This window comes from Belonocnema kinseyi, chromosome 4, assembly GCF_010883055.1.
Source record: "Belonocnema kinseyi isolate 2016_QV_RU_SX_M_011 chromosome 4, B_treatae_v1, whole genome shotgun sequence".
Taxonomy (NCBI): Eukaryota; Metazoa; Arthropoda; class Insecta; order Hymenoptera; family Cynipidae; genus Belonocnema; species Belonocnema kinseyi.
Window position 1 is genome coordinate 140,147,650 of NC_046660.1, and position 15,370 is coordinate 140,163,019.

The following is a 15,370-nucleotide window of genomic DNA, read 5'->3' on the forward strand; positions in this document are numbered from 1 at the left end:
CAATTTTGCTTGTGCAACTAAGCATGAATGAACAGGCGCATTGTCGTCATGATAAAGCGGTTTTTTCTTCTTCAAATGCGGTCGTTTTTCGGCGATTTCGATCTTCACTCGGTGCAATAATAAACTCGGTGCCATAACCTTTCCGACCCATTGTTGCGTTTTTGGACGCTTCGAAGCACATTGGCCCCGTGGAATCCACTGTTTTGCCTGTTGCGTTGACTCAGGAGTGTAGTAGTGGATCCAGGTCTCATCCATGGTTATGAATCGGCGCAAAAACTCGGTCGGCTTACGCGAAAATAATGCCAAATTCTGCTGGGAAGTTGTCACACGAATTCGTTTTTGGTCCACTGTGAGCAAACGCGGCACCCATCGCGCACAGAGCTTCTTCATGCCCAAAACTGAATGCACGACATTGCCCACACGTTCCAATGATATGCCTACAGCATGAGCTACCTCTCTCAATTTCACTTTGGGATCATTCAACATCAGATCATGGATTTTTTCGACATTTTCTGGTGTAGTGACCTCTTTTGGGCGCCCAGATCGTTCAGCATCAACTGTGCTCGTACGGCCACAACGAAACTCGGCAAATCACTTATGAATCATTCCAATCGACGGTGCAGAGTCCGGGTTATACTTATCCAGCTTGGCCTTGGTCTCGGATATCGTTTTCTTGCGAAGATAGTAGTGTTTGATCAAAAATCGAAACTCAGATTTTTTCATATTAAAAAAAACTCCGAGGTTAGTCGCTTCTCAGTGCTGTAACTTGTAAATGCGTAAACATAAATGGCTGAAGTTTTGACAGGCGTCATTTGTAGGATCAAGCTCGACGAAAATGGTTCACATTAGTGAATACTAATGCCATCTCTTAGAATTTTCAGGTACTTATCAGACTGCCTAGTATATGAAAGGTTGAGACGTTAACAAAAGTATACACCTTAAATCTTCTGTTTCGCGAGTCTACATTTCACGCCATCACGTTGGTCGCGACTAACTGAATCTTGAATTTCTTTACAAAAGGATTATTCTTGGGAGAGTATTTACAATGATCGTGATAAAAATCAAACATGCTCGTGTTTCAAAAGAGACCTATCGAAAAATAAGAGAGCATAATTTACAAATGTTTGGAAGTAACGTGTATTCACATTACCATGAAATAACAAAATCCAAGCAAGATTGTTAACCTAATCACATCGAAATCAATAATTTAGGAGCAAAAGTTTATTTTATTTCTCAACTCGAGCATACAATTCGCAGGAGATTTCAACTTATTGATGAAAAAGAACTTCAAAATTTAGAGCAGGAACAAATAGAATTTTTAGGGAAATGGGGTATGGGCTGAGTTGGTGAATAACAAACGACAAGACAGTCGTGGTCCTTAGAAGAATACTGTGACAACTCTGATCCGTCTGACAAGTCAGTGTTTATAACACGTTTCGTACCACTTAGGTTTCGAGTTGGTAGTAACATTTTGTGGGAAAGCAATTTTTGTGTATGAATTTAGTCTTTGCGAGTCCCAGCAGATATGTACGAATATGACACCCGTAAGTTTATTCTTCTGTATACTGGTATTATCAACATAATGTCCTAAATATCTCTAGTTTTTCCCTATTTTCTGCATCTAGGGGGAAACTGAGATGTGCACGAGAAAATCTGAGGCCAGATTCGGATTCAGCGGCTCGAAATCCATAAGGGTAGCCTAGTCACTTGTCTTGTACAGACAAATTTTTTTATTTTGTGGGCCTTTATCACTTAAAAAAATTCACAAATTCCTACAGCCAATAGACAAAAGTACCCCACTGACGCATCATCCCTTCTTATAGGTTTGTATTTCGCCTACGCGCTCTGTAAACGTGAGTGTCGAATTTTTAATAAAAGAGTTTTGTGCTTTTTGAAAGTGGTGCTGTTTGCCCTATTGTGGAACTACTAGTGTGTGTGGCAGTTCTTTCGTCTGCCGAATTTCTAGGGGCGAGGAATCTTTTCTATTTTGCAAAATTGCATCTCTCAGGCCCAAACAATGTTCCACCGCGGCACTATGTCCTATAATTGTATAATCGGGTATGTGTGTGATTGCACTCATTTTTTGAAGATGTTGAATTAGATTTTTGTAACTAATGACTTTAATTAATACATAGTAGGATTTGCGAAGTTGGAATTTTATTGTTATACTTTGGGATTCTAGTTGTTAATAATATGTTATCTCCTATAGTCGTCATTATAGAATGTTCATTATTAAGGTTTAAAATTTATACTCCATGATTTTTGTAGATTGAACAGTGTCTTAATTAAATACTAGTTCACAAATTAGACCCCTATCGGCCCCGTAGGTCCTTTCAACGGAAACCGCCACGCGGCATTAGTATCATCCTTTCTCAAGCCCAAATATGTTAAGTTGACTTCAACTTCGAAAAATTCTAACATTTCTCTTCTATACAAGAACCGTCAATAAGGGCGACCATCAATTTATTTTTGTGAAGCATATTTCATTAGCTGGCCCGGTCTTTCATAGATGAGGGCACTGTAATCAACTTTTTCAACTGTACATACGCCGAAAAGCGCGGGTTGATTTGAAATCAATAAAGACTATCAATAATGATACAGATATATACACCCGACTCTCAGCGTGATAACTCGCGATGAAGTAATTACTAGAACTGCTTGCCCACGCAGTTTCTCAGCTTAAGGGACGAGAGACGGTTGCGACTCCTGCATGAAAAATAACAGCGTAGTGGAAAGGCGCAGTGTCTGGGTACCCATATGCGGATATTGTGCAATAGTATTTATTCTAATTGGAAGCGGTTCAGAAGGCCCCGATTTACGCAGTTGAAAAAGTCGCGGACCGTTAAGACATGTACGCATCATGCGTGCCGGTTTTTTTGTTGACGTACGACAATTTTCCAAATAAAAAATCAATTCTACACTTCAAAATTATTACTATTCGTACATTTCTGACTTTTACGTTTAAAATATTTTCTCGAAAAAATCGTATGATGTATTCCCATGACTTCATGCTAAAATACTCAATTCAAACCAACGGTGGCTTTCCGTTCTTCGAGCCCCTTTTTATAATTGGTCCGCAAGTGATGTGGAGGAGAGCGTACAGGGACTGTGTGGGAGGTTTCAACTACGCAAATAGAAATAAGCGTATACGGAGGAGGTAAAATAGGGGAGACGGGAAATAGGTGAGACTTAACTATAATTGTAGTTAATTCAAGAAGATTAGATAATTAATGTGCGCTTACGAGAATTTACTAAGTGTTTTACCTGAAGTACGTTTTAACTGGCAATGGTATATGTTGTGTCGTTAACTGTGAACTTTGATTTGGAATAGGATTTCCCACGCTTAAAACAAAAACGTCGAATTTTGACCTGTCTCTTACATCCCCAAAAAGTGTACCAAAAGCTACTCTAAGCAGAAAATTTCTTCGATAGTTAACGTGTCCACAAATTGCGGACCCGTCAAACAGATATACATATTCATACAGAACACTTTATCTAACATGTATGCATAGACCTTTTGAAGTTGAAGGCCAAACCATTGACAAACGTAATTTAGTAATTTTTAGTTCCCTTTTGTTAAAACTCCTTCGGCTTTAACGAATACATTTTCATTACGTGTGCGATATTGGAAAATTCAGTTGACCGGATCCATTTAAAATCAGGCAGATTCTACACTTGGAGTTTCTAAATATCTCGGGGTTCAAATGTTGTTTTTTATAGGAAATTAGGCGATAAGGATTTTTATAATTGTCAACCAAAATCTTCACAGAGTTATGCGTATTTAAATTTTGTGCTTTGCTTTTCAAAAATCGCAAATTTTCAACAAAATAAAAAAAATTTTTAGATTCTTGATGAAATTGAATTTTTTCATTTTTCTCATAAACAACGACAGATACGAAAAAACTTTATGATAAAAGTTTGCACGGTCAAAAAAGTTCTATAAAAATTACTTTTTATTTTTTGTGATATCTTACATGGTTTTTTTCTATTGGCAGAAACTTTTTAAAAATATTGGAGGGAATAAAAAGATTGGGTTTTCGAGAAAATCTTTTTCTCCAAGAGAACGTCTCTAGTACGGTGGATTCTCAGAATACAGGGGTTCGAATTTTTAATTTATTACCACGCACGCTGATAATTAAAAATGAATTTTACAAAAGTGGTCAAAATTAACTTTTTATTGGGGCTCTGAAAACGTTTTTTCAACAGCTTTACGCTGATTAGGCTCCATTTTTTAAATAGAAACATATTTTTTAGTTTTTTTCGAAGTGCGGCTGCTAATTTTCTCCTAATATTATGTTTTTTAAAAAACGGCGTTGCATGTACCCATGCTTCAAATTCAGTTAAATTTAATTTTGAATTTCACAGAAGCCATAAACAACAGTTTTACAAATAAATGATAAAGAGTATTTAAAGAAGTACTTAAAGAACGCTTCCTTCTGATCATCGCTCCTAGCTGCACTGCTACTCAGAAGCTGTGCACATTAAACTTTAAGTATATTGACCAATTTTTTTCGCCTCATTGTCGATAATGGCTCATTTTAAAGAAAAAAAGTCAAGCTTTAAACTTTTTCAGAAATTATGTTCAATTAAATATCAGCGTGCGTGGTAAAAAGCCGAAAATTCGCATCACTGTATTCTAACAAACTGTCGTACTAGAGAAGTTTTCTAAGGAGAATTAAAAGCGGTTCACTATAGGATAATAATTCTGTAGAGTTTTAAGAAAATCCGAGGCAACAAGTTTTTAGGCAGGTACACTTAAGGAATTTTGCCTCATAGACGAAGTATACAGTAAGTGAATGTACGTTTTGATAAACAAAAAGGATAGTGTACAGGGAAGTGGTCTGGAAACGAGATAATTCTAGTGAGAGCGAACGGTAGAGGCAGGTTAGAGGTGAAAATATAAGGGAAACAAATTTTATTAGGAAAACAGTTTAATCACACTATCAAAGGAAACAGCGAAAGAATCACGGAGCAGACGACTGATTCAGTGAAAGAGACAGAGGGAAGAGGGAATTTTAATAAATTACTTGCTACTGAGTCGGATAAAGCTTTAAAGTTTTTTCATGTGAACGAAACCATCATGGGAAAAAAACTACTATCGGCGAGAAAATCATAGGCATCTGCCTTTGAAGCTTAATAGCTCAGTAAAAAAAAAATGTTAGCGCAACAAAAAAACAGTCATATGAAAGCTGAAAGTGTTCTACGTAAATGAGCTTGAAGACGTTTATGTAAAAAAAAGTAAGTATTTTCGGGTACATTTAAGAACAGTCAAGTTTAGAGCATTATTTCTTATATAAGGGGCGATGGGAAAAATTTCAAAAAATGCATGAATATGAGGAAAGTGTTGTGAACTATTTGGAAAACAAGTTACAGAAAGTAGGGGGGGGGGGCGTCTTTTTTAATGCCGACCGCTTGTCCCTTTCTTTGACCCGTGGCCCCCTGCTTCCTGTCACTTGTTTTCTAATAATAACAAAAATGTCTAAAAATATCGCGGTTTTCACCAAAGAAGAAGACTATCACATCCTTCCGGGTGATTGAAAATAAATACGGAGCCTATCCATTACAGTTTGTAGTTTAAATCGCTTTAATATCTGTGTTAGAACTGAAGATAATATAGTTGCTCATTTTTGTACTTTTAAGCAACAATTTTTATTATTTTTCAAATTTCTCAACTGCAACTGATTCACAACAGTTTTCCTCATATTCATGAATTTTTTCAAATTTTTCCCATCGTCCCTTGTATAAGAAATAATGCTCTAAACTTGACTGTTCTTAAATGTACCCGAAAATCCTTACTTTCTTTTACATTTTTCAGTCTGCTAGGCCCAACAATTTTTTTACATATACGTCTTTAAAGCTCATTTACGTAGAACACTCAGCTTTTATAGCACTGTTTTTTTGTTGCGCTAGCATGTTTTTGACTTAGCTGTTAAACTTCAAAGGCAGATGCCTATGATTTTCTCGCCGATAGTAGGTTGAGTTAACGTTAGTGATGGTTCAAAATTCAGACAGGTGGTGAAAACTATGCCCAGACGATATCGGTGTTGAACAAGAGAACAAAGGATCTGAGTGAAAGTTTAGATCAATTTTTTTAGTGCAACGCCGGTTAAGAAATACACCATAATTATGACATTGCTAGTAATTAAAAATAAAGAGACAATGAGGGGGGGACATACATCGAATAGAAATAATATAAAAGGGAAGTAGAACATAGAATATAGGCGAACTTTAAAAAGCAGACCCTGGGCACGAAGAAGTATTTGAGAGTATTTAGCGAAGAGTTGAAAGAAAGGTATTGAAAATAGGAAAAAGAGTTAACAAATCAACTTGCTTACTTTAAGTTTTAATTTGTAGAATTAAAATAGAAGAAACGGCACGGAAGTTTATGAATAAAACCGGGAAGGAAAAAGGGTGATAACGGGATAAGATTAGCTTAGGTGAATGGAGGGTGTATTTTAAAGGAATGTTTTAAGGCTCGAGTGATATGAAAGCTGATATGTAGCAGAAAATTAAATTAAAAGAAGTCGAGAAGGAGTTGAAAAGACAAAAGCGCAGAATAAAAGATTAGAGGATTAAAAAAGGGCAACGCAGGAGGCAGTGACGGGCTAGGTAACGAGATCCGGGATGTTCAATATCGGACAAAACAGAAAGAAGTTAAAAGAAGTAGTAAAAAGAGTATTAACTGTGAAGAATTTTCTAAGGAGTAGAGGGAGAGGTTGATAAGAGCGAAAAATAAAAAGTAGAAAATTACAGGAGAATAACGTTATTGAACACAGCATATCGATGGTCCGTAAGAAGCAAGCACTGTTCAAAAAGATTTACGAAGTCGAACACGGCTCAATCCGGCTAACGAAACCTAGCACCGTTCATAAAGCCTAGCGAAAAGTAGCAGTAGTCGCCGATGGCTGACGAAAAGAAGCATAACTAGCTAACGCGGACGAAAAGTAACATCAATCGGCAAGTGATGAAGAAGCGTAGCACAGCTCGCTTAAGTCTAACGAAAAGTAACACCACTCGGCGAGCGGTGACGAAGCCTAGCACAACTAATACATCGCTGACGAAGAGTAGCATTACTTAAACAGCACTGGCGAAACTTAACATAACTTGCAAAGTGTTAAATAAGTATAAGAAGATTTTTGACGGTTTTTAAAAGTTGTGAAAGGGTTGGACAGGTGTTTTGGTACCTTTTCTGACATTCCGACCTCAGGCGAGGTAGAGAACCACCTCTTGCCGCCAGTCAGAAAGTGTTATTTTGTAATAAAACAAAAAAAAAGTGAATTTATATCATGCATTTACATATTAGATTTTTACTCCTTGCAAGATCAACAGTCAAAAGAAAAAATTTTGAATGAGTAAACTGTCAGTTTTACAAAAATAATCATTTTGAGATGAAGTTGCTCCGAAATACATTTTAAAATAGAACAAGCAAATAAGAGCTTTCAGTTAAGAGCCACAATAGCATTTTAATTTTATCGATATAAAAACCATTCGAAAATAAAAAGTTGGATTAATAAGAAATGCTACAAAAAAACTTGTATGAATTAGATTTATTTAGTAATACTATTATTACTAAGAATACTAGAACGTTTAATACATAGGTTACATGGCCATTTTATAATTCATGATTATAGTATCTTTTTTGACAGTTACAATTGGTATTTTTCATTGTTACACGTTCATTATTTTTTATTTTTACATTCTAAGTTTTTTATCGAGGTTTCGGTCAGAACACTAATTCTTTACTTTTGCTTCCACTTTTACGTTTTCCTGGATCACCTGTTGCCTAAAATCCTACAAGAAAAAATGTTTGTTCGGCGACGCCGAGATTCAAACCCCGGTCTACGGTTTGAGCATGCCTTGTTTGAGCCAGTTAATGCGCCTTAACCAACTAATCCATCGACGGCTCCTCGCGCAGGTTTACTGTATCGCGTGTCACTCTTTAAATAACGTACGGACTATTATTCGAAACTATTGGCTCTAAATAAACTGTCTACGAACGGTGCTACTTTTCGTCAAGTTTTGAGAGTCGTGTTAATCTTCGCGAGCACCCGCGAGTAGTGCTTAGCTTCGCGAGTGCTCGAGGAGTGGTGTTTCTCTTGAAGGAATTTTTAACCGTGCTACACTGCGCTAGGGGCGTCGAACGCTGTTTGTGTTCGTCAAGCGCTGAACAGTGGTAGTCTTCATACGGACCATCGATATAAGGTATATCGAATGGTATTAACCGAGAGGATAAAAAAGAAGTAGTGGCAAAAGCGATACTCCATGAAAATCAGGCATGTTTCCGAGAGGGTAGAAGTACAATAGACAATATTTATATTCTTGACGTTGTAGAGAATGAATAAGAGGAAAAGTGCGTGTCGTCTTTGTTGAATTAAAGGCAGCATTCGCATTAACTGACAGGAGAAAGTTGTGGAAGGTAATGGAGAAGAGAGGAAGAGACAGAATTATTAGAGAAACTGAGAAAAATGTTAAGAAACGAGAGATAACGTCAAGGTGTAGAATGAAATTTCGGAGGATTTCCGGTCGGAGATGGGATTCAGACAGTTATGTCCGCTGAACCCGATTCTTTTTGCGATGTTCATAGTGGGCATGGAAGAAGAATTCAAAAAAGGGCTATGGGGGGATTTTTAATGGGAGGGGATAGATCCTGGATTTTGGTATACGCGAGTGACGTAGTAATGGCTAAAGATGAGGAGGTTTTGGGAAATATGATGAAAAGATTAGAGGAGTTTGGAAAGTGAGGAGAAGAAGTGTTGATGAAGTCAAGGAGTTTACATATCTAGGATTTTTATCAAGAAAATGGGAATATAAGCAACCACTTCAAAAAAAGAATTAAAAGAGCAAACATAATAATTATAAACGTATAGAACATAGGGGAAAAATTATTTTAAGCAGATTACAAAAGAAGCATAAGGAAGTTTTAAGTGGTAGTACTGACAAGGGAAGGTTTTCAGCGCCTGACGGTTAATAACCGGTCAAAAAAGATTCCTTGAGGTACCCACAACAAAGTTCAACCCATCCTTGCTCGATTTTTCGATATTTTTCCATCCTAACTCTGTAAAGTGTTTAATTTAAACCTTTTTATGCGGTCTTTCATGAGTTAAAGCTCTTTTTTTTAGCGTTCGTTTCTGCTCGTTGCACAATCTTATCTAGTATTGCACTGATAAGTTATTATTTATGTTTTTGAGGATTCTCTACACGATTCTGATGTTTTTTTATTACAACATCATCTTCATGAAGAGTTTAACGTCCTAATGGATCATTTTGTAAATTCTATGATGACACAGGCCTGCAAATAATCGGCTCACGTCAGTTGTTGGAAAGCGGAGGGTCATCCTAAAGTAATTTTTTATGTAGAATCTGAATCCACGGTGAGAATGGGCTCATCACGTTAGGATTATGAGATATTTGAAGTCATACAAACAAAATTTATTTTAAAAAGAAATAAAAAGCAAATACAATTTTCAAAAGAATCGAGCCACATCTCTCTATCTCCCCGTCGTTGGTTCTCATCCAAAGTTTTTGTTAGAAGTATCGTTAAAATTCGATTTATCGATGATAGTATAATTTACAAGATGATCAATTAAGACGGTAAATGCTTTATGCAGATGATGTTATAATAAAAAAGCTACATAAGAATCTTGTAGATAATCCTTAAAAACATCCATAATAATCTACCAGTGCAATACTAGATAAGATTTTGAAACTAGGAGGAACGAACGTTAAAAAAATTTGTGGTTACCTCAAGGAATATTTGTTACCGGTTATAATCCTCCGGGCGCTAAACACCTGAAGACCTATCCTTGTGAGTATTTTAATGTATGGAGTGGGGATATAGAGTTGGAAAGAGTATGAGGAGATGGAAAAGTTGCATGGAGAATACATGAGATAGATGTGGAATGTCAAAGGATGGTCAAAGTTCAAGGTAAGGTATGGGAGGGGAATAAAGGTTCAACAACAGTTGATAGAGAGTTAAGAAAGAGGATTGCAAAAAGTAATCGCGAGAGTGAGATCTAGCAATACGGAAGAGAAGAACCAACAGCGGAGTAGAGAGGATAGAAAATGCATGTTATGTGAGATACAAAAGGTTCTGCATGGAAAACGGAAATTGGAGGTTGTGGAATAAACTTCTTCTACACATTGTTAACAATTAAAGGAAAACATACATGTATGATCAAAAAATGGTCTTTTGTTAACATTTTTTCGTATCTTCCATATTTTGGCTGGAAAATGGATCTTTGAAATAACATTTTTCACGAATAAAACAAAAATTATGCGGTCGAAAGTGGCTAGTTAAAGAACTGCTTCTTTCTGTTTAAGCTTTTAAAATGTGCTAAAGTCCAACATATTAGTCTAAAAACATCGAGATTTGCTGAAGTCTGCGAAATCCAATTTGTACACAAAACTTACAGCTTCTCATTAATGAGGAGAGTGTAAAAAACCTTCATGGAAGGGAGAGAGGTCAGCATTCAAATTTATCTTACAGTAATGGCTTTTTAGTGTCTTCAAAAATTTCTGAGAATCTGATAAATGCTTCTTTTTAACCCTGAACCGTCAATCGTATTTCGAAACAACACTTTTGCCACTTGCAACTTATGAAAGTTTTAGGGCTAATGTGGCGAAAATTTTCATATTTCGGTATGAGATGTAAAGTCGCGGAAAAGAAGACTTAAGGTGCATGCTTTTGTTCATTTTTATAACCTTACCTGACCCGATATCGAGGGATCTTAGCTCGTCCTTCGTCCATAGAACCACTCCAAATGAATAGATTACTACCGCCCCGGTAGTACTCTATTCTGCATGTTCGTTGCAGATAAGTTATTTTTCTTCAACAGTTCGGAAGACTAAACGTGCCAGATGCGAGGTTTGTATTTGATTCGGAGAGTATCCATATAAATGTCACGTCCTAAATGCGGCTCTGCGGCACGCCCAGGTCTGTATGGGTCTCTCCAGCAACGAAGTCTCGTATAGAATTTCTATCGGCGAGTTCAGGGTCTCCGGGATGCCATTAAGTTTGTCTTGATTCAAATAAACTTAAGCGCATTTTTTAACCTAAACTCCATTCCAATGTCCTGAGTATATTGTTTGACAATTGCTAGAGCTAGGTTTAGTTACTCCTTATTTTAAGCATACATCTTAAGATCATCCATGTGAAATTTCTAAGTGACCTTATGCTTTCCATTTCCAGGTTTGCTGCAGATGTACCTTTCGAAATAGCGAAGTGCGAGAGATAGAGGCAATAATATGAGGCAAAAGAGGAGTGGGCTCTTAGAGTCGCTCTGAAAGACACCTCTCTGAAAGGTGACGTCAGTCGTCACACGATGTTTTCCAGATGAGATCGTAAATCTGGTTTTGCGAAGTGACATCAATTTCTATACGCACTTCACGATGTGCGAATGAACCTTTAAGATTTCTAACAGACAGATGATAAGTCTACGAAAGTTTAAATAAAAATCTTTCTAGTAATCAATCCAGACTATCGGTAGGTAGCCCCGTAGGATGCAGCGTCTTCGCAGACACAGATATCGATGAGCAGGTCCTTCCGTCATCCTGCTACGCCTGTCTTTGAGCCGCGTTGTTTGTACTTCTCTCGCCACACAGGTCGAATTTTTCGAACAGTCCTATCATTTGGGATAGCTTTGAAGACATCACAAAGTGTGTTCAGATAAGTCATTGGCCTGTAATTCACAGGGTCAGTCAAGTTCCACCAACTACTTCGGAATAGGTTCTTCCGAAATTAGATATGAGGCGAAAATGCGGGCCAGATGCTGATGGGTTAAAGAAAACGTTATCCACCAGAACAGCTTGATACCATCTGGTCCCGGTTAATACTTTTTCACCTCTGGTTTGGGGTGGTAGCCGACAGTAACTGCAGAATCTTCGAAAAGTCGAGATGGGTCAGACAAAAATTGTTCGTTTTCTCTGACCTACCTCTCCCTCCGCTCTGGACTTCTCATCACGTCAGTTTCGCTAGATCTTTGCGCTTCAGAGAAACATGGATGTTGATATTTCTCCGGGTGCTGAAGCATCGCTCTTCCTCTATTAGATGCTTGCCCGCGGTTGGTCCCAGTATGGCCTTTCTTCCTCTGCAGCCGTTTTGTTCTGTCTGCGCTAGAATAGGCGCTCCACTTACATAGCCCCTTTTCTGAAGTTGTGCAACATGGTTTCGCAAACATTAATGAGAAAATTACTAGAGTTCTGAATGCTTCTCTCACAACAGAACATGCAGTCTTGGCATGTAACCTGCCGTTCAGGGGACATATTGGTGTCGTAGCACTCTAGCAGCTCGTCATTGAGTCATGAGAGAAAGTATCACAGACGTATAAAAAGCGTGTGCAATACAAAAAAATATATATATATATTTCCATGCCTCTCTCGTCCTTTCCCTATCTCCTCATTTTTCTCCTTCTCCATGTTACACCTTATTTCCAAAATATCCATCGCCCCCTCTTGCAATTTGACTTTTATACCGCACCAACTAATATATTTTCTATATTTTTAATTAAACATTAGGACATTCGGTGCCTTGACTATGCAATTTTAGCCCTTTTCATTTTTTATTTAAATAACATATTTGAAAGTTAAATTGCACTGGTATTTTCAAGAATTTCTATGTAATTTTGACCATATACTTTGCAGGGTTTGGCAATGGCGAAAGAAATTGGTGCGGTGAAATATCTGGAATGTTCTGCTCTTACACAAAAAGGACTGAAAACAGTGTTCGACGAAGCAATCCGAGCAGTACTCTGCCCTGTTCTCCAAATTAAACCAAAACGCAAATGTTGCCTCCTATAATATTAAGCATTTTTGTATTTGCTGTAAACTATTCCATTACACTGCAAGCCTTTCAGTTTTCTGGAAGATTTATATCTATTCTTCGCTATAGGATTCGTTTGTTTTTAGTTAACAACTTCTACATGTAACTGTCATTTGAATATATTATGTTAGGACTTATCGAAAAAAATCCAGTTTTTTCCAACACCTGCATGATAATTGCAACTTTCCATGTCTGTAGAGTGGACACAAGACAGCTAATTTCAGAAAAACCGTAAAAAAACTGAGACACATGCGCATTTCACGGTTCGACGATTTACAGTTTGTGATTGGACGATTTCGCTTCATTTTCTCCCGCAAGGAAAGAAAAAAGCCCTAGTGGGCGGAAATTAATGACGGAAGAGGATAAAAATGACTGAATTACGACAACCTATCCTCAGTATTTCTGAGTTATCTTCCGATCCACTTTTACAGTCATAACAAAGTCGCATTTTTGCATACAGATGTTATAAAAAATATCGTGTGTACTATGGGTGAAAGGGGATTTCATTCGCAGAGATCACTCTTCTTTCTCCCTTGGTGTACAATTACTATTATTCGTAGTTCTAATAGAGATGATAAGTTTCTTTTGGGAGTCAAAAATACTCCCCTAAAGTAACATTATAAAACATTATAAAGTAGTTATGTTCAAAAAGCAGTAAAAGCGACACACTTCTTATTTGAAAGACAAAATTTTTTGTTATAAAATATAGCTTATCAGAAAAAAAATCGTTCAGAGAAAGTGGATTTACACACGTGTAATGTATAGCTATAATGCCATTAAAATATTTTATACCCTGCGGAAACAATCGTAAAATAGAGTGCGTGCGTGTGTGCGCTCGTGTGTGTTTCGAAGAAAAGGGGCTTAATCTAAAAAAATCAAAATCGCGGTTTTTAAACCTTTCGATAGTTTTTGAGCTGCTCCTTTAAAGAAACCATCGAGGAAAAAATCTGTGCGCTATTATTGCTAATAGTTGAGTTGTTAGGTGCCCAAGAAATTGGGATTTTGCTCGAGAGCTCGTGATTCTCTGAGACACCTCCCGTCAGTAACCAGTTCATCTCCATGTCTCATCTATACCCTGTCCGGGAGCCGCGTCTACGATTTATCTCTTTCCGTGAGAATGTAGTGAGAAGATTTCGTGAGTCTTCCCTCTCTCCTGAAAGTCGCATCTATTGGGTCGACTTCAACCGCTCGCTCTGAAAAATTCCACTTTTCTGTGTAAGCCCCCTTTCTTCGGCGCACGTCACATATATTATTTTAAGATTGCTTCCGCAGGGTATACAATATTTTAATAGAATTATCGCTATACATTACGTGTGAGTAAGACCAATTTTTCCGAATGATTTTTTTCCTGCTAAGCGAGACCCTACACAATAATATTTTGTTCTTCAAATAAGAATTGTGTTGCTTTTTCTGCGCACTATCCGTAGAACTCTTTTATATTTAGTGTAAAGTCAAATTCATTTTAGTCGTAGGATGCCGGAGCATAGGAGCGTGTCTTTCGTACTCATGGATATGACTGGTATGAATTTGGTCTTACTGTAATTTATTAGGGCGTATTGAAAAGAGAATGTTAATAATTCAAAGTTCTTTTAGGGATAAGAACTTTTTTTGGGAGTCTAAAACATTCGAGTAAAGATTCATAAGAAAAAATTTTTTCTGAGTTTGTATCGTAGATATATTTCAAAATTACGAACAGCAGCACACTTTTTCTTATTTGAAGTTCAAACAAATATGGTATGCGTTAAGTTATCAGAGAAAACAACAGTTTGCAGTAAGTAGAGTTATACTGACATTAAAAAATTAGTATTGACTCTTAATCTACAAGCAAATATCTGAAAGTGATATTGCTTTTTATTTCACCATAAGACGAATTTTCAGCGTTTCGTGTTATAGTTAAATAAAAAGCAATGTCACTTTCAGATATTTGCTTGTAGATTAAGAGTCAATACTAATTATTTTAATGTCAATATAACTCTACTTACTGCAAACTGTTGTTTTTTTCTGATAACTTAACGCATACCATATTTGTTTGAACTTCAAATAAGAAAAAGTGTGCTGCTGTTCGTAATTTTGAAATATATCTACGATACTAAATCAAAAGAAATTTTTTCTTATGAATCTTTACTCGAATGTTTTAGACTCCCAAAAAAAGTTCTTATACCTCTAAGAACTTCGAATGACTAACATTCTCTTTTCAATACGCCCTAATAAATTACAGTAAGACCAAATTCATACCAGTCATATCCATGAGTACGAAAGACCCGCTTCCTATGCTCCGGCATCCTACAACTAAAATGAATTTGACTTTACACTATATATAAAAGAGTTCTACGGGTAGTGCGCTATCCTTTCGTTTCTTATGCGAAAGATACGAATAAGTTTGGAATACGCACTAGCCTATCCTCATTTCAAGATGGTACCCCCATCTGCTGTCACAGAGCAAATTCAGAGGCCACCTCGAAGTGACGATCGGCTAGTGCTTATTCGAAACGTGCTGCTACACTCTTTTGTACGGGAAACAAAAATGATAGCGAACTATTCGGAAAATCTGTG

The 15,370-nt window shown here is 37.0% G+C and overlaps 1 protein-coding gene across 6 annotated transcripts in view; it reads left to right on the top strand.

Moving 5' to 3' along the window:
- LOC117171834 (ras-related protein Rac1) overlaps window positions 1-15,370 on the top strand; it is a 110,164-nt gene that overhangs the window by 57,321 nt on the left and 37,473 nt on the right. Inside the window, exon 3 of one of the 6 annotated variants that reach the window (XM_033359468.1) lies at window positions 12,640-13,057. The exons of the other annotated variants lie outside the window; for them this stretch is intronic. Within the exon in view, the coding sequence (XP_033215359.1) occupies window positions 12,640-12,795 (156 nt within the window). The 3' untranslated portion in view covers window positions 12,796-13,057. Of the gene's footprint in view, window positions 1-12,639; window positions 13,058-15,370 lie in introns of those variants that run through there. 6 annotated transcript variants of the gene reach the window in all.